The sequence below is a fragment of the Trematomus bernacchii genome, unplaced genomic scaffold (assembly GCF_902827165.1).
Source record: "Trematomus bernacchii unplaced genomic scaffold, fTreBer1.1, whole genome shotgun sequence".
In the NCBI taxonomy this organism is placed as follows: Eukaryota; Metazoa; Chordata; class Actinopteri; order Perciformes; family Nototheniidae; genus Trematomus; species Trematomus bernacchii.
This window is the reverse complement of record NW_022988050.1, coordinates 14814849-14838221: the sequence shown is the minus strand read 5'-3', so window position 1 is coordinate 14838221 and position 23373 is coordinate 14814849. Positions and strand designations below refer to the sequence as shown.

Below are 23373 nucleotides of genomic sequence, written 5' to 3'. Positions count from 1 at the left end.
CTCGCAGCACCAAGAGGGAAGAGAGGTTGGAAGACCTTCTATATCATCCTCAAAGGGCTTATTCTCTATCTGCAAAAAGTAAGTAACTCACATTATTACAGGGTATATTTTACTTTGGTATTTATTTAGTTATTTATTTGTTTTTTTTAGTCTGCCAGAAAAAGTCTGTATCAGAAACAATTGTATTACTTGTGACTGTTTTTACTTTACTTTCCAGAATGTTCTTTTGTGTCGGCTTACTTTCATACACATTCTGCAGAATGCTTTATCAAGCAGTATGTCCGATGTAGTCACAGCCAATATCCTGTTTACATGTTTAAAAAGGGCTGTGACACATTGTCCTGGCTTCATGTGGGGCAACCTCTGCCAACACAACAGCTACTGTTCTAGGTAGAACCCTTTTTATGTTGGGTTCCGGATAAAACCCTTTGAAAGGGTTCTAGGTATAACACTGTTATGTTGTGATCTAGGTAAAACCCTCTGAAAGGGTTCTAGGTTGATCACTTTCATGTTGAGTTCTAGGTAAAACCCTATTTTGTTCTTGGTAGAACCCTTTTAGGTTGGGTTTTAGGTTGGAGCCTATATAAAAGGTTCTACCAAGAACCAAAAACAGGTCCCCTCTTGGTAACAAGCTGAAGAACCCCCTTTTGTTCTAGTTAGAACCTTTATATCTAAGAGTGTAGTCCAGCAGCAGGTACGCTTAGATGAGAGAATTAATCAGTTGTTTTCACAAGGGATACTTTCAAAGCACTGCTAATGTTCACATTCTAACTCTCCTGCTGCTCGTCCAATAAAATCTCTTCTTTGTCAGCACTCCCACTTTAATAAGTGCTGAGACCCGTTGGCGTTAATCATAGCATTCATTTCTTATTCATTACTGCCCTGCCAGGGGGAGTACAGGCCTGACAAACAGCTATCAGAGGAGGACCTGAAGAACGCTGTGTCCATCCACCACTCTCTGGCCATGAAGGCTTCAGACTACAGCAAGAGACCCAACGTCTTCTACCTGCGCACCGCCGACTGGAGGGTGTATCTCTTCCAGGCCCCGTGAGTCCTGCTCTGTGTTCCTCACTGAGCTGACATAATGTGTAGACACTATTACATACTGTGGAGCGTGTGCACGGACAGCTGCACAGCATCTGCAGCAGGCCATACAATGAAAACCAGAACTAAACCTTAATCATACACTGCATACATTGACCTGTGTCTCATCTTGACTATGCAAGCGTGCATGAGCCATTTTTATTTTTCTGTCAAAACTGCAGTGTGTGGTCAAAAGTATGTGGACAAGTTTGTGTACCTTTGGTTCTACAGATATTTTTCAAGGTTGTTTTTTTGCCCCCTTGGTTCAAATGAGCAAACATTTAAAATCTACAGCATAAAATGTATGGGTTTATATGCACTTAAGTTACATAGGACCTAAGACCTTTTCTTGATCACTCAAAGGTGAAATGTACTTAGTCAAGAAAGCAAATAAAAAATACAAATGAAACAAAATAACAAACAAGAATAAAATACAAATAATATAAAAACAAGTAAAACACCTGTCACTCTTACAGATATGATCCAAGATGAATACATGCAATAGATAATTACAACCAAAAAGGGGGTTGATAGATAACATCAAGTAACCACTTTTCTATAAATATGAATATAGATGCAGCTCATAAATAATCAGATTTCTCCCCCATCCCAGAGTAGCACTTTCTCTCTCATTATTTAACAAGTACTCAAATGTTCTGCGGTAAAATATTGAATCATTAAGGTGGCGGAAGATAACTTGCAAAATCAGCCTTTTTGTTGAAGGGAAAAAAGCCCTTTAGCCTAATTTAGATGTTTTTGTTTAACACAAAATCAGCTAGCAACCAATTTGTTTTATGCATGCAAACACACTTACTAATGCTCTTGTGGCTGAGTGTGAGCATCCGTTGGAAACCTGAAGATGAAGCTGCAGAGACATACGCTGTCCACATACTTTTAGCTCTGTAGCGTAACTGCGGCTGTCTAATGAAGCTGAGCACCCAACCTCAGCTAACAGCATGCAGAGCCAGCTGTGCACATGGTGTTCAGCAGAACACACCCAGAGAGCTCACGGATCAATGAAACATGCACAGGATGTACTGTATACATACATGTATATTAAGGGGAAAGGTGGAGGTGTGCATGTGTGTGTTTGATCAGCAAGTGGCACATGACTGGCCACATGTTTCAGCCCCCCTGGAGGCTCTGTGCTCCAGTTGCAGCTTGCATTTGTCCCAGATACTGTACCCCTCTCTGTGTCTCCCTCTCCTCTTTCTGTCTCTCCATCTCTCTCCATCCTCGTCACTCCCTGGGGAATTAAAGCAAGGCTGTCTAAGCCAATCTGACATTTCTCATGGGCCCCTAATGGGTCTGTTAGTGTAAAACAGGGCATTTTCTCTCATGCATTAATTGGCTCCAAAATAATTTCTTTGTCAACAGCAAGGCTGCGTTCTCCGATAATTATCCCTTTGATGCTGTAAGCTGGCCATGTGCTGATGTGGGCATGGAGAGGGCTGATAAGTGTGTGTTGTACCTACTGTTTCAGATCTGTTACTAATTGCATTCTATGTGTGTTATACATCACAGGAACGCGGAGCAGATGCAGTCTTGGATCACAAGGATCAACACGGTGGCCACCATGTTCTCAGCTCCTCCTTTCCCAGCCGCCATCGGCTCCCAGAAGAAGTTCAGCCGGCCGCTGCTGCCTGGGACCATGTCAAAGCTGTCCGAGGTATCCTAAAGGGGCCCTATTGTGCTTTTTCCCTTTCCTGTTGTGTGTTATAAAGGTTTTTTTCATCATGTAAATGGTCTGCAAAGACTAAAATGCCACAGTTCCCTCAAGAGCGAGTTTCCCCCCCCCCTCGAAAAGAGCATTATATGACCCCTAAAATGTGAACTGCTTTCACAGTGAATGAGAAAGTGTTCAGTTCATTGGCTAGGTTAAAGGATTTACACCGATTTTAAAAGATACCCTTTAACAGATGATAATGAAAGTCCTGCATTGAAAATTGTGGTTTGTTAGTGTAATAAGAAAAATGTACTTTAATTATTTGAAGTATATTAAGGTCCCCTGTGAAGGAAATAATATTATAAAACCACATTATTATTCCTCATACTTTACTGTTAAAGCAATATTTCACCGATGTAGTTGAAAGAGTTGAGCTCAATGTCAACAAATTATCATTTCAATTATGGATTATTCTGCCTATTATTTTCTCCATTAATCGATTACTGCTTAGTTTGTTAGAATTCTGGAAACAGTGAGAATAGAACCGTTTGTTTTGTATGCAAACAGCTTAATTTTTTTTTTGTTACTAAAGTTATCAAATAAATATAGTGGAAAAAGTACCTTAAATGGTGCTTCAGTACAGTACTTGACTAACTGTACTTGTTCCTTTCCACTACTGCAAATGTATGTCTGTAACACTGAATACTGTAATCTGCAAAGCACAAAAGCTGGCATCCCATAAATGTTTACATTTCTAATATTGTTTACCAAAAATGTAATCAGATAGTGAAAGATTTCAAACAAACTTTTACCAATTTACAGTTACAGTTTGGTGTAATTAAAAAAGGTGGGAAACAAATACGTATCTCTCAAATTACATTTATCACAAACAAAACTATCACAAATGAGTTAATGTCCTTAATTACATTCCACCACTGGCTGTACCTGATCAGAGTCAAGTCCAGGCTCCTGTGAAATTCATCAAAACAAGGCGATACAAATCTTTCAAAAAAGTCCTTTTCAAAAGGAGTGGACACATCATTTTTCATAACTTGACGGCAGAGTAATTAGAATTATATTTTCATGACTAAACGCTCCACCTAACACTGATGTAATAAATCACTGCTGGTCACTGGTGGTTTATGACTGCAGGCTTTTCACTCCTCAAGTCGATCTGTTGTGACGGGAAACTGAAAAGCTTCTCAGAACACTTTTTGTCATAACAAGTCATTTTTCTTTGTCTTGTTATTCTATTCTTCTCATCTTGTTCGAACGGGATATTTGTTTTTAATTTCACAGTTGCACCAATACTCTTGACAAACAGGATGGTATTTCAGTTCAGAACATTCAAACACTGTAACTGAAAGGAGGCAGGTGTGTACTCCTTGCTTCCCCTCCCCTCATGTCTCCGTGTTGACCTTGTTCTTACAGGAGGAGCAGGTCAGATCCCATGAAAACCGCTTCAGAGCCCTGTCCACTGAGCTGACTGAGCTACGCTCCTACCCCCCCGACCGCAAGGTCAAAGGGCGCGAGCTGGAAGAGTACCGGCAGCGGGATGAGTACCTGGAGTTTGAGGTGAGCTGCACACAGATAAAAGAAAGGAATGGGAAATGCAGTGAAGCGTTAAATCATCATTACATTACTGCAGCCCTCTCAGCTGTCCAATCTTCACTGGTCCACTTTGTTTGGCTATTGTGCTTTATAGCAGTGGAAAGAAAACATCCAACCCACACCTTTGGGTTTAGTTGACTGCATATGTCTGTTAGTGACTGTAGAATTCCACACCAAAGGTTAGCCTTAGATAATGACTCATTTGCATATTTAAACAATTTAATCAAAGTTGTAATACAATACCAGTAAACAACTGGGGGAGTTTCGTGTATATATGTATTAGTTAAATCCATTACCCTTTTCCTTTCTAGAGACTTACAAAATGTATTAAATACTGTATGTATCTTCTAAAGATTTTGGAATACTCTGAGACATTAAATCTCTTCAGTGGCACTTGCATACACCAACTTATTATGCATATCTTTATTCTTATGGTGACCAACTTTGTATTAACCTGTATTCTGGATGTTTTAACTGAAAGGTTTCTTCATATATTGTTCGTAGTCTGATTCGTATCAGTTTCTATTCCTAACAACATGGAGAAAATGTATTTTTCCAATAGCTGTTGACAGTATTTTATTGTTACTGTATTTATCAGAGAGAGTGATCCAAATATATATTTAATAAACATAACATGTCAGTAACACCTATTATTATAACCATAATTAATTAATGATAAACTCACAAACTTTAATAAATGTTTATTTTACTGTTAACAAACAAAGACATGTATCATGTTTACTAAATATTAGTAATGCTTTAAATATCAGATACCTATTAATACTAGAATGATGATGTTGCTCTAAGTGTTCAACTGGGGAAGTTTAATGGTGCTATATTTAAGTTGAAATGTTTCACCGTACTCACCAGTTCTGTCTCGCCTTTATCAGAAAACCCGGTACGGGACGTACGTCATGCTGCTGCGAGCTAAGATCCGGAGCGGTGAGGAGGACCTGTCTCTGTTCGAGTCCCAGCTGCTGGAGGACAACAGTCTGCAGAGGGCCCACTCCAGCCCCACGCTGCAGGACAGCAGCCAGGCCAGCCAGGTGAGCAAGGCCAGCAGCGCCCGGGACGGGGGCAACAGCAGCAGGGCCAGCGGCTGCAGCGGCAAGCTGCGGCAGGACGGCCAGAGACACAGCTACCGGCAGGCCGTCAAAAAGTGAGGCGGGGGGGGGGCGCCGGGAGCGGCACAGCGTTGCACTGCCAGGCCGTCTCCCTGCATAGGTTTTTATTTGAGATCCAGGAGGGTTTGGAGCTCTGCTTGAAGGGGGAGCAGGAGTGAGGGTCTCTACCCCACTCCCTTCCCCCAAAACCATGACGCCCTACCCGGCACCCCAATCTTCTCGTGGGACTGAGGAGGTGCAGATCCTGTGAATGGAAGAGGAGCACCAGCAGGGGTGTGGGTGCAGGAGGTGGGAGGTCACACATCTGCAGAGACGATGTGTCTGTGGGAGCAGCGCAGACTGAGCGGGAGGAGAAGTGCTCATACACAGGGACGTACATCCAGCTTCTTTCCTTTTCTCCTCTTCTTTCACCTCTCCAGCCACGTTCTCCCACCTTTTCTCTTGACTTTTCACTCAGTTTTGGGACCAAACTATTAAAACATCACATTTTAAGACGACTTGTTTTCAGTTGTACTGCTGCAGCCGCTCTGATCGGAGCGCTGTATCAGTCACTGGACCTGAACACATCACCAGGTCTTATGGAGCCATTTACAGTCCAGCTCCTTGTTTTCTGCCACATCACCACGGTGTGTTCACATCCCGCACACAGGCCGGACATTACAGCTTTTAGCTTCTATTTCACTGAAGGTGGATCTACACACTGTGCACAACACATAGCGATGGAGTGATGAGGGCGATTAGACCGTGCAGCTCCGCTTTCTCTCAGCACTGACGGCTAAATAGATGTCAGTAGAACTTCACTCCTGATATGCAGCAACTGCATCTCATCTAGGTCTTTTTTCTTTTGCTCTACTTGAAAAAGAGATCTCTTTCCCAGTTGCTTTGGCTTCTGTCCCGTGGTGTGCTTCTGTTCTCTTTCTATTTCTTGGCCGAATGTTGTTTTCCCCAGTGATCCGCATGCCTGCATCCAGCACTGCTTCTTTTAAGCCTTTTACTACTTCAAGGGCAAAAACTGAGAGCAGCAAAAGTTGTTCTCTGGGGTCATTTAAGTCCTTTTTTCTTCATACCCGACATGTGTTATCTCCGTAATAGCCTCTCATTTATAATAGCCTATTTTCACACTCACCAGGCAGACCCTGAATGTTCTTGTTTTTTCAATATTTTTACAGTATTTTACAGTCGTTTGTTGTTGTTGAACCTATTCCTCCTGTGTATGTCAAGTGTATGATGAAATATGATATTGAAAATGTTAAAGGAAAAATATGTTATCCATGCTCTTTGTAAAACATCCACGATGTGTTGTATATATAGCAGCTTATATTGTAGGATATATGAAGGTATATTTACAATATATTCACACACACTATTGCGAAGATGCGTTCGGTGGGCCGCACTTCACGTTTATTGTAAGTCCTGAAAGCGCTACACGATAATCATATGTTGTTGGTTTTTTTTCTTACATGTTGGTAATAATTCAGCACAATATGAGTATTTCAGTGACGCCTATGTACCTATCAAAGATTAGTAAATGATCGAAATGGTGTTTGTGACGGGATTACACGGAGAAAAAAAAAGCGAATTCACGTAAGGATTTCAGATGGCAGTAATCCAAAGAAAGCGCATGGTTGGCTATGACTTAATAGCATGATTTTAAAGGGATCAGGGTAAGATATGCATGAAAAAGGTAGAGAATGTAAAAAAAAAAGAAAGGAACTCTTCATTTAGTAGGGTGTTGGCAGCCTATGGTGTTTTCGGTAGCCATAAACGCCTCATAGCCATTTTCTACTCAGGCTTTAGAACGACACCTTGAGCAGCTGCAGTGCCGGCATCCGACCAGCAGGGGGAGCTGTTCACGTTTTTTTCAGCCATAAACACACCTGCTGCACCTGCAGTGAATATGCATGATATAATCCCACTCACCTGATGGGTGGGGTTGGGTATTGCAGGGCTAAATGACACAACACCTGTTTGTATTAACTGTAGAGTCCGTGTGTGTTTGAGTGTGTCTCGCTGTGGATGTTAGCGTGAGCATGCTGGAGCCTGTTTGTTGCTTCTTTCATCCGGCATCAGTTCCCATGTTGTTATCTTTGAATGTGATTTCTTTATTCATGATCTAATATTCTAAGCCTAGCCGAACTCTTTTCATCCATGTCATTTTTCATGAAAAATGACAAACATTTCTCAGTTATTGCAACTTCATTATAAGTTTCTTCTTCTTTTCTTCGTCTTATGGGAGGGTGTTGCGATATAGCAGGATCGACAAAAGCCGTAATTTCAGTTCCTTTCGGTTCTCGCTTTGTCTCCCTCCTAAACGATTCATTGATAAGGAAAATAATGTATTCTCATCTGCATTTCATTCTTTGCTTTTGTTCTCTTTCCTTCGCCTCAATCATCTCACTGATCTCACTTTGTATTCGATGGTTTAAAAAAAGGTGTATGTGCCATAGCTGACATCTTGTACCTTTCACCAGTTATGTAACGCGCCATTACAGCTTTGTGTTTATTAATAGCGTCTGCTGTTTATAATGTGGCCAATCTGTGGAAGAGCAGTCGGACTCATGTTGAGTGCCATTCATGGTGTTCTGAGGGGAATTGATTCATTCAGTTACATCACATGCATTCCAATATTTCAAGCTTTTAACGGTACTTCTCACATTTCACTCGAGATCACACCATTTACATAAGCACATAATGTCAAACATCTTCTGGTTCTGGCTTCTCAATGGTAAAGATTTGCTGTGTGTTGGTTAAAAAATGATGTCAGTTTAGACTGTCCGAAGTTGCATTTTTTTACTTTTTTTTTCACAAACTAAACTAATAATTGCAAAAATATCCAGCCGATTAGGGGAGACACTACAGGAGAAAAAAGGTAATATGTAAAAATAACCAGGATTACTTACATTAAGACAAGACTAGGCCTAAGTCTTTTGAAATGTTTGATTCAAATTTAAAATAAAAAATATAAATAGCTTAATGTATATTTTGAATTCTTTATTTCCACTACTTTCAAAGGCATCAAATTGTGCCTGTAGTGTCTCTACTTAGTCAACAAGACAAATAAATCACAGACTGAAGACTGTTCTTAAAATGTTAAGAATTGATTTTAGATCATTCAACAAAAAAATACCTGAATGTAAACATCTCAAAGGCATACATTGTAGTGAAAATATATTATTTACCCAATAGGTAATAAGAGTAACAAGAAGATGCAAAACCAGATCTGGTACTGATGGTTCTATTCTGGGATCAGGCTGTAGACTCTCTACAGTGAGGATGGATGGAGTATGAAAGGAGCCTCCACCTTGACAACTGTCCAAGGTCCTCCTCCCCCCCTCTCCTCCTGCCATGTGTTATCACTGCTCACTTACATCAAAGAGCAGCTGCAGGATCTCCATGGCGCTGGTTAGCATGGAGATGGCTGGTTCCCCTGGTGACGGCTGTGTGATGCTCTTGTGAAAGTCACCCTGTTGAAGTGTGTTCGCCGCGGTACAGTACCTCTGTTACAGCAGCAGTGCATGCCTGCAGCTGTCCTTTAAAAAACATTCATTTCTGCCCATGAACGCCTCATCTCTGAATGTAAATAAAGCATGAGATATTATGGCCTGTTTTAATTTATATTATGGTTAGAGTATTAAATGAAGGGTTAATATTTAAGGTAGGTCAACATATTTTTTCCTGTCCTTGAGCTCATGGTCGTTTTTTTTTTACATTTCTTTCAATGTGAATGAAGGAAATGTCTATATTTAACGCTGTTGTATGCTGTTGTGTTTTAGAGAGCCAGCTCATACAAATGTTTTTACATGTAGAGGTCTGATCTGATCCATCTCAGTGTTTTTTAGACTGGTGCAGGTAAGGCAATGTTCATTTAATGGTACACATACAGTGAGCTACACGTGTCACTGCCTTGTTTAAACTCACCAAGGAAATGTTGTTTGTGAGCTTCTCATTTTGGGAGGCATAGAAGATGAAAATAAAAGTGTTTTGAAAGGTTTACTGTGTCCGAACATCATTGTGTGGAATGTACATTGCAACGGGTACTTGTACTTGTACTTTTTGAAGTTTCCCTTTCCTGTAGTAGTGTGTTATATAGCTTTTAGTGCATGTAAATGGTCCGCAAAGGCTAAAATCCATGTGTTCCTTCCAGAGGGAGTTTCTCTCCCACACACTTCCACTTTACATAGTACATTATTGGCTAAGAGGCGGGACATCTCTAAGCAGTTCACAAATCCCAACAGAGCTGGCCAGCTCACCAATCAGAGCAGACTGGGCTCTGGTTTCAGACAGAGGGTGAAAAGAGGTGCTGCAGCACAGGCAGTATGAGAAAAATAAAGAGCTTTTTGAACATTACAGTTAGAGGCACACAATATATGTACCTGAAAGTAAACACAATATGCTCTTTAAACTCTTTGAATATTTATACTTTGACCCCGCTACATTTCAAAGGCATTTTTTTCAACAATTGTTTTATCTTTTTCTCTGAAAATATTAAGCATATAAATTCACTGTTTTGATATATACAATCCATGTGGCTCCAACTTGACCAGGTGCCACATTCAAATATATTGTATCCTTTAGTAACACTAAAAATGATCCTATGATATAATATACAATCATACAACAGGAAAAGGGGCCATTTTGTGGCTTAATAAAATGTACATATTTATGATAATATTGACATACTTTCACTCAAGTAAATGTATAGATGTTTACTGGTAATGATCTATTTACATATTGTTGTCATTAGTGTACGGAGACCTTAAAATCCTGATATTTTATTTATTTATCACCATCATTATTTATTATCTGTGTAAAGGATCCATATCATTTACACACATTAATAAGGGCTTACATTATAGTATACTTTGGCAGGATTCAACTATTGACGGGGCCTGTTGGGGCCCAGTCAAATGCATGCACAGGAACAGGTGTGGGCCCCTGGGTAATCAAGTTAGGTCAGTTTCCAGCAATGCCTTGTAAGTAATGCAGCCTTTTCAAACCAACAAGATATTAGAAAGGGTCGTATTCAGGCTCTACGGGGCCCAATGGAATTAAGAAAACTTCCTCAACCACTTGTGGGATATCACTCTTGTGATGGATCTAATATTTTAATTTAAAAAACAGGAATGAACATTTTAAATATAAAAAGTTAAAAAGTAGTGTATTAACATCAAAATGTTCTAACTCTGTAAAGCTTTTTTTTTTTTTTTACCTTTCAGATGTTGTAGGGAGCCTCTGGAGCAGAAATTAAAGAGTTTTCAAATTGTTTACGTTTTGGTACGTTTTTAGAGAAATGTTGTAATACTGCAACGTTTGCCTTAAAGCAGAATTTCTGTATTTCTACTCACATTGTCTGAATAAATATATTGAATAACTAAGGATTAATTTGCAGGATGTATTGCTTACTTAGCCCTATATCAGTATATAGCATGAATAATAATCACACATCACTCATATTTGTTATGAATAGTCATTTATTAAATAGTAATGCAATGATAGTCCCAAAAACAGTTCCTGTCGTCGGAAAATCACAGACGGACGTCACACTTGCTGCATTGCGTGTTTGTGTACCTGTAAATGAATTCCTCTGTGATATCTGGACCAGAAAAATCAGTATTGGGACTAATAAAATATTTGTTCAGCCAGCGATACCTGTCACAGGGCTTGGTGTGTTTATTTGGTTTGGGCTCGATGTCCACATAATCACTGACTGGGCGGTCATTGGGTCATCTGCATCTTCTTTACTCATAGCAGTGTCACTGTCCTCTGATTCCATCTCAAACTCACTTTCTCCTTTTTGGATCACATCCTGCAGCCTATTATCATAATTAAAGGAATACCTACACCCATGCAACAAGTCATACAATACTGCCTATTATTATAATAAAAGGAATACCTACACCCACACATGCTGTCTGGCTAATGATAATAGGCTAATTATCATACTGAAAGGGATACATCCAAGTGTCCCAAAACATTTCAGAAATAACTGTTTCTGCCAGAACCAGAGAAGAGTTAAATGTATTTGTGTAACTGTTGTGTGAGTGTATGGCCAGAGGGCAGGACATATACACACATTTAATACCCAATAGCATTGTGAGGCTGAACAAAAGGACCTTTTGACTATGTAAATGTAGTCTTTTAAAAAAACAAAATATTCACTGACTTTTTTAGGATAGCTTAAAAGTAATGTTGTACAATTACAACCGGGAGGCACCGCCTGTGTAACTACTAAATCACCAAGATCACACTGGTGTTTGTTATTCCACTCTAGTTTACGAAAACATAAGCAACTTACTCTGAGCCAATCAGGTGATTACTCATTAGGCAGAATGACACATTTTAAGTAATGCACATTATTGCATTTATTAATGCAATGATGTGTATAGATAATCTGAATCTGCAAATAAACTGAAACTATCAAATATATGTTGTGGAGTACAAAGTACACGATTTCCATCTGAAAGGGAGGTATAGGGATATGAGAAGGAAATACAAATTTTTTGGGGGTCATAACTGGTTGATGGTGTCTTTAAACCAAACGCAGCAGGTGTTTGTGTCATCGATCGCACCACTGTTTCATTTTCAACAGCCGGGCACTCTGGTGACGTCACCCAGGAAAGTACACATTCTCACCGTGCTGCTGCATTGAACCGAAAACAACCGGACAGTACGCAGTTTTACCGAAACACAGCTCATGACACTTTCATAGAAAGACGACGTAAGTCTCAAAACTCGCTTTAGAAACGGAAACGTTCATTTAAATGTCACTTAACTGGCGTCAAAGCCTTTATTTGTCAGCCATAATGCTAGAGGAGCCGGGCACGTCTATTTCCTGCAATGTACTGGGCTGCTGTTGGTTGGCTAAACTATTTACGTTGCTGCTAGCTATCTGTTAGCCATTGAAAAAAACAAATAAATAAAAAGCTTTTAGTGAGTGTTTTTGTTTAGCAGCTACCTTAAATTCAAGTGGCAACCTGTACCAAATCTTCACAATATGTCAACATGACTTCGGTATTGGGCAAACTACGATGTAATCTGACATTACTGTTCCAGGATGTAGCCACGGCCCTTAGTTGTATTTAGCTAAGCTAGCTATGTAGGAATTCAAACGTCGCCATTTGTTTGTGACCATAAATGCCTTAAAAATAAATTGAATGGAATGTAAATGAACTGTGTCATGTACATGTCATTTATACACAGCCTGGGTGACAAAAATGGAGAAACCTCCCTTCAGGCAGAACCAGAACTGCGGAAACTGGGAGCTGAAAGAGAGGCTGGGAATGGGCGGTTTTGCCCATGTTTACCTGTACCAACATCATGTGAGTTTAGAGCCATATAACCCTGACAATGAACACTAAAACCCTGCAAGACAACCACTATGATAACTGCATCCCTATTAACTTACTTCCTATTTGGATTGTTAAAGTTTTCTTTTTTTTGTGACATCTATGAGGGTGGTACACACAAACTGCTATTTCTGGGGTAAGCTTTTATGCTCTACAATAATGGACTTTTTGGCTCCTGTTTTGTAGGAAACAAATGAAAAACTAGCTGTGAAAATGTGCCGTCTGGAGCTCACACCAAGGAACAAGGACAGATGGAGCAGAGAAATCCAGATCATGAAAAAGTCGGTCTTATTTTTATACAATTCTTATATACTACTTGTTTAAATTTCACACTGATTTATAGCAACATTATACTGTGCTCTCCTGGAATCATAGTGACCATACTTATTCAAAGTGATAATTTGTTATAAATTAAAAACTGCAGACATTCAGTGGATGACTTAGCACCATCTGTATGGCCAATAAAAAGTAATGCAGCATTGACCTGTCATTCTCTCTCCAGGCTGAATAACATCAATGTCGTAACAGCCCGAGATGTCCCGGAGGAAATGAGGCACATAGCCTTAAATGACCTTCCACTCTTGGCCATGGAGTACTGCTCCAGGGGAGACCTAAGGAAGGTGAGGTTCACCTAGGAAGGAAGATAAGAAATAACACATCCACATAAAGCAAGATAAATCTAAAATTGAATTTGCATTTTTTTCATTCTTATCTTTCAATATATGCTAAGAGAAAATAATCTTAACACCTGAAAACAGAACTGTTCAACTCAAAAGTGGATACACCTCAAACCAATCACCTCACATGTTATTTTAGCCATGAAACGGCTTTACTGATTTATTTTTCTACAAGACCCCCTACCTGCAAATGTTATTTTAAAAAAAAAAAAAAAAAAAAAAACACGCACCCCAGCCCAATTATTATCAGCTCATCGGAAGAGTAGCTGCCCCACACTAAACGTCTATATCAGCCAACATGTTTTACCTGTTTTAATGCTTTTGTTCATCATCTGGTAAAATATCAGACTTCAAGGCAGTCCTATTAAAAATAAATCTTGATCATAGTTTAGAAGCAACCACAGAACGTCTTTCCTGCTGGGTTGCTGACAGCGCTGTCAAGGGAGGTTTAAATCACACGGCAGTTGAGGAAGTTGTATCACTGTCTGGTCATGCTGCTTTGCATTCCTATCACTCCCTCCAGTCTTCATCATTTAGTTTTGTGGTTTAATTTTTGTTTTTTAAAGTTTGTAAAGTCATGCTTGTTGTTCCTGCTTTACTGTGTACAAGGAGACAGCAAAAAAAGGTGCAGTGATTTGACTGACAATATGCAAATCAATCGTTGATCTTCTCAACTGACATTGTCGGATCTAGCATGTTATGCTGTAATCAAATTGAATGCTATGTAGTGAATCAATTTAAATATACGTTTGGTTGTTTTATAACAAACATAGGAGGGCATAAGGAGATCAATTGGATGTTTTACCAGCTGAGACTCAGCAGACTACAGGGCTAGGTCCGTCTTATACATTTCGATATTGGCTATGATGCACAGTTTGAAAAATGTTCCGATTAAAAGAGGAGGGAGAAGAACAGATATTTATTTTCTCTCATTGAGGCCATTATGGTGCAGACATACACGTATTTCAAATGTACCCGGCTTAGAGTATTGTAAAACTCGTCAAAGTGCAGACGTCCAATGTTTAAAGTTCCATCAGATAAACAGATGAGTTTACAACCATAGTATGTTGTATGAGAGTGTTTTTCTATTTATGTAATGTAGATTAAATGCAGATGTAACAGAACTACATGTGTGTGGGTTACAGTTGCTGAGCAAACCTGAAAACTGCTGCGGGTTGAAAGAGAGTGAAGTGCTTTCATTACTCAATGATGTTGGTAAGACCAATGTTTTCTCTTTGTGAGGCTTCTTCAATCAGATGTGTACTTTATTAGAACATCATCATCATTCGGTTAAACCACTTTTTTCTGATCCAGGATCTGGTATCCAGTATCTGCACGAAAACAAGATCATACACAGAGACCTTAAACCTGAAAACATAGTGCTGCAAGATATCAACGGAAAGGTAAACTGACAGTTTTGTTTTGTTTGACCTCACATAGTAAATCAACTTTGTTTTATTAACATATAATTCTTCTGCAGCTGGTTCACAAAATCATTGACTTGGGCTACGCTAAAGACCTGGACCAGGGCAGTCTGTGTACCTCCTTCGTTGGCACACTTCAGTACCTGGTAAGCAAACCAAGACAATTTTTGTTTTTACAATCAGATAATACTAGCTCTATGAATCATCCTAATTATATTTTAGAATAATTCAATATTTCTACTGCCTTAAAGGGGTCCTGTTATGCTTGTGTGTTATATCGTTTTTTTTGCATGTAAATGCAAAATGTAAAATGCAAGATAACATAGTTGTGGATCAAATTAATCATGTTGAATTGCATGCTTTCTCTGCAGGCACCTGAACTGTTTGAGAATAAGCCATACACTGTAACGGTGGACTTCTGGAGCTTTGGCACCATGGTATTTGAATGCAGTTGTGGCTTCCGCCCATTCCTGCACAACCTGCAGCCTGTACAGTGGTGAGTTGAACTGAGTAGCAAAACATTAGGACATCTACATGTCGAGCGGGAGTGATTTATTTTAGATAGAGAGACTTTAGTAGCTCATAAATCAAGACAGTCTAGAAGTCAGTTCAGAGCATAGGCTTAGCAAAGGGAGGAGCTGAGGCAAAGATGCTGAGTGAGGTGAAAGAGACGTGTTCACGCTGGTGTTCTAAAAACAACGGGACACTTTTTATTGTAGTGTCTCTGCTAGTTTGGCCACTCACCAACACACACAGTGAGTGTTTGCAGCAGCAGAAGGTGTGAAACTCAGCTCATGGAGACAAATTAATTACCTTATACCCTCAGTGCCCCATTTCATATTCTGTGTCAAAACTCATCTGAGTAACAACTCTATCAAATCTGAACACACAGACATCAAATAATAGCCTTATTAAGTCAAAACAGGCCTCTCAAAAGTTGTAATACACAGCTATCTAGGTCAACTGACTCCACGGCAACATTATATTTACTTGCTTATGTCCCCCAAACCCCCAAATTATGGCAATTGCAGTAACAAAACCCAGAACATGATGGGTGTCGCCCAGAGTTTCCGTTAGTATTTTTTTTTTGCCGGTCAACATGTCCGTTAAAGTTGAAATCTTCCGGACAAAATGAGAAAAGTGCCGGTCAAAGGTCTTCTTTGTTATTTATTGAGCTTTAAAACAAATTGATATGATTCGATATTAAACAAACTAATTATTGTAGATTAACTACATTATTCAAAAGTGTACAGTAACTTACAATAACACGGGAATAACGGAGCGCTCTCTCTCTCTCCTGACAGCCCGTCAGTATCATGCAGCTCGCGGATCCAGTAATGAGTGACTCGACAGTAAAACTAAACGTATCTATAACTAGTTTAGGTAGTTTGAGAGGTAATTAAAATAGCTAAGTGTGATTTTCTAACCTGAAGTGTGTGTTTTGTTCCGCTCACCGCTGCAGGTGATCATGCAGAGCTGCGTGTCGACCCGTCAGCAGCAGCTGATCTCTCTCTCCCGTCAGATTAGACTTCACTCGCGTTTATGTCCATATCGCTCAGATCTAGCTAGTTCTAGCTAATGATATGACTACCTGCTTATCAAGACACCTAAACAATAAGCGTTGCTATGCAACCGGGTGAGGCCGCAAAGTATAGCGCAGCATTATGCATTTGTTTACATGCCCACCGGAACCCCCGAGGCATTACCAACAGATCAACGCACAATCAACCCATACAGGACATCTCTATCTCCACATTAAGTGTCAGACATTAGAATGGACTATTCTTGTCTGTCACATAAGTGGCGCAACTGACCGAACATTTTGACCGGAGAGATTTAGAAAGTCCGGTAATTACCGGCTAACGGAAACTCTGGTGTCGCCCAAATAAATCAGATGGTAGGTAATGATAATACCGGTAATCCATGAGTATGTTTTTTGTGTTGCAATCAATTCATTTGATAGTTGGAGTATTTTCAACTTGTGATTGGATCCAGTATACAGCATTGAAAATCATTAAGAGTATATTAGGTCCCACACCTGTAATATTTCTGCTAGAAAGTCGAATAACATGGTTTAGGTCAATAAGATATGAAAGCAACACAATTAAGAACACTGAGGCACGAAAAATAATAAGCAGGAAAGGCCAGCAGGTGGAGCCAAATCCCAGAAATGAGAACTTGGCAAACAAAAAATAAAACAAAACATTTGGATCTCACCTTTCACCTCTTGACAAAATACAAGTGTGGCAGCCAGCCCAACACCTAGTGAGTTAACAATAATCATCATTCATGTATAAAAAATGTAGCCCTGTGTTTAAGGAAAACATCTCAAAAACCCAATGAAAGAAAGTTCCTCACTCAGTGTTTGTGAACACTGTGAAATGTTTCATTTTCCATCTTACTTCTATGCTTTTGTGCGTGGCATAAAATAAAAAGCATTTGTTTATAGATGTTAAGTCATCCATCATCAACATCTCTTCTCTTCCCATCCACAGGGCCAGCAAAGTGAGGAATAAAGGTCCAAAAGACATCATGGCTGTAGAGGAACCTAACGGGGAAGTCCGCTTCTCCACACACCTCCCCTACCCCAACAATCTGAGCAGGTGAGGACCCTGGGACTGGCAAACATATCTCTTCAAAGACTAGGGCTGATCAAATAATTTAAAGCTTATAACCTTTTGTCAATATGTACATTGACATGAAATACAATGATTGCAGTGCATGGTCTTTGCTGCCGACAATGTGTTTTTCATGTCTGTTCCTTGTGTTTAAAGTTGGTATTTAATTCGGCACAGTTAAAATGAGGTTGCACTGTTATATTACTATTATTAGTATTATACTATTTGTAGAATTAGATTCCCGCAGTGGCCGCTTAGGAATATAAAGTGAAAATCACTTTAAGTACAGCCCTTTTTAAAAACTATGAATATGGATTGTTGCAAACTGTAAGTTCAGTATTTGGAGAGTGTTTAGTATCTATTTCTCTCCTTGAACACATCTTTTATTTGCTGTTTTTAGCACACTGCTGGAGCCGTTGGAATCTCTGCTGCAGCTCATGTTAAAGTGGGATCCTGTCCAGCGAGGAGGCAAACTCAACCCTGACAGCAGGCAGCCCTCCTGCTTTAATGTGCTGGAGCAGATACTGAGTATGAAGGTGAGTTACTGACTGAGTTTATCTTAGGATTCAGCCTTGGATAAAAATGACAACGTCATCAGCATCAATTTTGGATTTCTTTGAACTGTCAATGATGAGTTGGAGTGCTTTATATATATCTTCAGTTTACCAAACAGTTCAGTGAATGTTTAATTTCTCTCCAGGTTGTCCACATCCTGAACATGACCACAGCTCAGGTCCACTCCTTCCAGCTGACTCCAGAGGAAAGTCTCCACAGTCTGCAGATGCGCATCGAGGCCGAGACAAAGATCGAGGTGGTGAACCAGGAGCTGCTGCAGGAGACGGGGGTGTCCCTGGACCCCAGGAAGCCTGCTGCACAGTGTGTCCTGGATGGAGTGGTACGTTCACTTTAATGCAGTTTAGATAACAGCCGAATCACACTTAACTGCTGTAACTTTCCTCTTTACCCTTAGAAACTTCAGTCAACTTATATTTAACATCCAAACCATTCATTTTCTTATACTGAAGGAAAGGCTCAGGTTAATTGTTGGAGTTAAAACCTTCATTAGCTGGTGTCCTGGATGATTTTAAGGACCCAAATGAAGTCTAGCCGCTGTCTTTGTTGTTTCCTGCAACTTCCCTACCAGTTTCCTTCTGCTAATAAAGCAAACTTTTTTTAACCTTTTAAGGGCTCCCATTAGAACCCTTAAGACAGGCAAAGGTGTTTAAAATATTGTTCTCAGTGTTAAAGCTGTGTCTGCAGGTATCATGGCTCACAGAAGCCTACTGGATGTGCTCTAAGGGACTTTGAATCAGTCCATGATGCTGTTTGAAGTGACAGGAAAGGCACTTACAGGCTGTATAAGTGTGTATATTCTTCTCTCCTGTGTAGAGAGGCTGGGATAGCTACATCGTCTACCTGTTTGACAAGAGCATCACCAAGTACTCCGGGCCCCTTAGCGCCAGACAACTGCCGGATAAAGTCAACACTATAGGTGAGTCTGTTGTAAGGTGTGCTCATGCTGAGACAAAGAAGCCAACTGTTACTTCGAAGCATAACATGCATACGTTATATTGAACACATCAGAAAATAACATTTCTTTCCTGTGTCAGTTAGCTTGTCAGGATGTAAAAAGGATTCTCTGACGGATTCTATTTGGTCCCGACTCTCATCTTGTTTAAACTCCGCAGTGCAAGAGGCAAAGACCCAGCTGCCTCTGGTGGTGTTGAAGAAGGTTTGGGGAGAAGCAGTGAGCTACATCTGTGGGCTGAAGGATGACTACAGCAGGCTTTTCCAAGGACAGAGGGCTGCCATGTGAGTCACATGACACATCTGGTATCCACAACAACATGACAAATATTCATTTGTTGTTATTTTTATTGACAATTTGTTTTTAGTTAAACAGTTTCATATAAATCAGAAGAAAGTTATATTTCCAAGTAGCTTTGCACATCCCAGTACTTTGTCATGGTGATTTGTTGCATGAAACTAAACTAACACCATTTTTCATTGTTGTTTCATCTGCCAGGATATTTTGAAATGGATTGTTTTGTCTATGAAATGTTTGAAAATGGTGAAAGAAATGTCATCACAGTTTCTCAAAGTCCAAGGTGATGTCTTTAAAAGCCCTGTTTTGACACTTCAAAGTGGGAAGGTATTCAGTTTAATAATATAAAACTAGTTAATTTAAGAGATTTCTTTTCTCTCAATCCACATATTGATTTGTTGACTCATTGTTGCAGTTCTACAATAAACACAGCACAATATTTGAGAGACAAAAACATCTCAAATCTAGACATTTACAAAAGATATGAAAAAGTGAAAGTTTGTGCAGGACTGCAAAATATTGTCCAGGCCAGGGATGTACAAAACTTCACGGCTAAGAATGTCAAGTACAAGTAATATCTGCATATGGGGAGATTGAAGAGATGTGGGTTAAAGTAATGGATGTGGAACAGGATAAGAGTCAGTGGTCCCAGGCCTTGTTACCAAACACACCTGCAGAGACTGCTCATTCTGCCTGATGTGGCCACCAGACACATCAGAGGCTTTGCACCAGGGGATTTAACCCCAGCCTGTAATGGTGCTTTTTATCTTCCTTACAAACCTTTCCTATTCTAAATGGTCTCCATCCTCTCCCTCCAGGCTGAGTCTCCTGCGCTACAACACCAACCTGACCCGGTGTAAGAACAGCATGTTCGGCTTCTCTCAGCAGCTGAAGGCCAAGCTGGACTTCTTCAAGAGCAGCATCCAGTACGACCTGGAGAAATACAGCGATCAGATGCACTACGGCATTTGTGAGTGTTCACTAAATACCCCTCTAATGGAGAACATTTACATGGCTATATTTGTTTTAAGTGAGCAAGATGTAGTTTTGTTTTAATGAGCTGTGTATGTTTTTTTAAAGCCTCTGAAAAAATGCTGAAGGCCTGGCAGGAGAACGAGGAACGAGCTGCGGCTTTTGCACAGGTAAGGCTTGTTTTCAAAATGTAAAGGAATTTGGCCTGTAATGTCTCTCTGCAATCCTTTTGGTGATTGATTCCTGGTTTGTCCTGCAGGTGGCGGAGGTGAGCCATCTGGACGATGAGATCATGGCTCTGCACTCGGAGATAGTGGAGCTTCAGAGGAGTCCGTACGCTCGGCGCCAAGGAGACAAGATGGAGCAGCTGTGAGTTATGCTGTGGTCGTTTACACAAGAAATGATTGGTTTTGATGTCGAGAGTTTTAATGCCAAAGTGTCAGGGGTGCAACAAAGGTCCCCACCAGGAACCAAACCAGGGGTCTTTCAATGACTCCTCCTGTCAGGGCTACAGAGATACATGTCAAGACTGCAAGATCTGGATTGGTTAGCTTTTTGCTGCTTGTGTTCTCTAAAAAAAGTTTCCAAGGATGGTGGAAAATAATTGATAGTGAATACATGAACAAAGTCTTCATCCAATCAAAACGGGAAACGTAGGTGGAGTTAAGATGTTGGGTTGTTGGGTTTTGTCCCATTTTGGTCATGAGTTTTTGATCCTAAACATGGATACAGCTATTTTATTGAGTTTAACTACTTTGTAGAAAGTGACAAAAAACAACAACATCCACTCTTAGGCTTAATGGGTGTAGGGTGAAAGTCAAATCACCAATAGTGTTAAGTAATACACATCCCAGAGGCCTTCCTGGAAAGTTTACACAATACACAAAAATGGCTTTTATCAATTTGTGGGGAATGAACAAAATGCTCCTCTGTGCTGCTGTATGAGCAGTGAGTGGTGTCACCTCCATTTTTAAGGTCAAATATGTCATTCCTGGAGCACAAGCAATGATGTAGAAATGAGTCTTGAAAGTATGTAAATGTGATCGATTCATTTTATTGCAGAGAAGAAAAGGCGATTGAGCTCTACAAGCAAATGAAGATGAAATGCAAAAGTAAGAACAATGTAAAATGTATTGTCTTTCTAAATGTTACAATACCAATGTAATAGCTTGCTTCTCCTCAAAAAGCCAAATAGAAATGATTCTGTTGAAGTTTAAATGTGCGTTCAGTACTGAACTTATTGTTCCCTGTCAGTACCTGAGACAGATGTGAGCAGCGACAGCTCTGAGATGGTGAAGGCCATCATTCAGACGGTGCAGAACCAAGACAAGGTCCTCAAAGATCTGTACACACACCTCAGGTAAGAGGACTGTCCAACACTCCAACAGACTTTTTGTGTTTATTCAGATCTGTGGTTCTTTCTTCTTAGAATCCATTATTAATATATTCTTTAGGGTTGAATCAAAGGGTTTGGAACGTGTGTTATAATATCTTATGATCTCATCACACTTTATAACAATTCTTTCACCAAATCCTCAGTTTAAATAAATGAATTCATCAGTTTAAATGTTTCCTTTTTTTTATGAAATCAACTTTCTAACTCCTCAGCCTTTGTGTGCTTACAGCGGAAGAGAGAGCCTTTTTTTGACTCCAGTAAAAACCTTTTTAAAGGCTCACACATACGGGTTAAAGTCGAGGATTGCTTGAGATAACAACATATTGTGACATTTGGAATTATTGCAGCGTTGTTCTTTTAAATAAATGTTGCCTTTTGGAGCATAACATTCTGGAGGTATTGGAAATGTTTCAGATTGCACAATCAAAAACAATCCTACGCAGCTAAACTACCACTGCAATCTAATTCTACAAGTTGTTTATAACTAATGATATTAACATCATCTAATCCTCATCTGCAACTGACCAGAGAAAACAACTTCAAACTAAAATTGGACAAAACAAAAACACTGCTCAGCGTTGGAATGTTGACTCAATCATCAAGTCAATGTTGTGAATGAAGCTCGGTACAGCCCTAAACAGCAGTAACGCTGTATGCTAAAACTGTATGCTAACATCTGCCCTTTGCTAACTCCTCCGAACAGTAAGATCCTGATCAGCAAACAGAAGATCATTGACTTGTTTCCACGAATTGAGAAAACCCTGGAGAGCATCAAGGACGCCGACAACACAGTGATGCAGATGCAGATCAAGAGACAAAGAGAGTTCTGGCATTTACTGAAGATCGCCTGCGTAAGTGACTCTGCATTCTCTATTTTGATGTTTTAACAGTTGTGTTTTTGTAGTTAAGCTTTCTCTAGTACAGACATAAAAGGATATTGGTTTCACTGAGGGCTTTAATATTCAGAGCAAAACCATGTTGCGTTGTCCTAGGGATGAAAGTAGTTGTTCTTTGTTTTTGACTTCACCGCGGAACATGTTCTGGATCAACTGATACATTCTAACTCATAATGTCGTAAAACATTTCTTTATAATGTCCTATTTGTAAGCCCAAGTTATATTTACGAATGCTAAACTAATGATTATTTTCCTAATCAATTAATGATACGGTCAATAAAATGTCAATGAAATGCTTGTGTTGTCTTACTTACAGTTTAAAACCAGCAAAGTCAAGTGTATTATCATATAAGGAAAACATGACATTACAAATCTAAAATGAATGATCTATAACTTGGTAACTGTTATTTGAAAAGTAATTTATATTATTTTGTAACTATCAAAATAGTGGAATTTATCCTAAAACGTCTCTGTTAGTCAGCTGTGGTAGTTTCTGTTGTTTCCTCCTCAGACTTTGCTTCTGTAAATCCACACAAACATAAACACGGGGAGGAGGAGCTGCCTGCATTCCTTCTTGGGCGGGAAATGTTTCTTATTCCTGCATGTATCAGTAAGATCTCTCTCTGTCTCTCTCTGTCTCTCCTCTCTCTATCTCTCTGTCTCTGTCTCTCTGTCTCTCCTCTCTCTCTCTCTGTCTCTCCTCTCTCTCTGTCTCTCCTCTCTCTCTCTCTGTCT

General features: G+C 39.8%; 2 protein-coding genes across 3 annotated transcripts in view; both read left to right on the top strand.

The window, feature by feature from the left end:
* The window catches only part of LOC117473711 (PH and SEC7 domain-containing protein 1-like), an 83399-nt gene extending 73924 nt beyond the window's left edge, over positions 1-9475 (top strand). For both annotated transcript variants that reach the window (XM_034119474.1, XM_034119475.1), the window contains 5 exons: positions 8-78; positions 890-1047; positions 2608-2752; positions 4181-4324; positions 5251-9475. In XM_034119474.1, coding sequence (XP_033975365.1) covers positions 8-78; positions 890-1047; positions 2608-2752; positions 4181-4324; positions 5251-5523 — 791 coding nt within the window. In that variant the 3' untranslated portion in view covers positions 5524-9475. The remainder of the gene's footprint in view (positions 1-7; positions 79-889; positions 1048-2607; positions 2753-4180; positions 4325-5250) is intronic.
* Positions 9476-12080: 2605 nt separating this feature from the next.
* The window catches only part of LOC117473417 (inhibitor of nuclear factor kappa-B kinase subunit alpha-like), a gene marked incomplete in the record, with an annotated part of 13444 nt that continues 2151 nt past the window's right edge, over positions 12081-23373 (top strand). Inside the window, 19 exon segments of the mRNA XM_034118990.1 lie at positions 12081-12202; positions 12685-12803; positions 13017-13111; positions 13333-13450; positions 14653-14722; positions 14822-14910; positions 14988-15077; positions 15303-15427; positions 17427-17534; positions 17950-18085; positions 18250-18444; positions 18939-19041; positions 19238-19361; positions 20193-20344; positions 20455-20516; positions 20606-20715; positions 21409-21458; positions 21601-21706; positions 22446-22593. Coding sequence (XP_033974881.1) covers positions 12699-12803; positions 13017-13111; positions 13333-13450; positions 14653-14722; positions 14822-14910; positions 14988-15077; positions 15303-15427; positions 17427-17534; positions 17950-18085; positions 18250-18444; positions 18939-19041; positions 19238-19361; positions 20193-20344; positions 20455-20516; positions 20606-20715; positions 21409-21458; positions 21601-21706; positions 22446-22593 — 1986 coding nt within the window.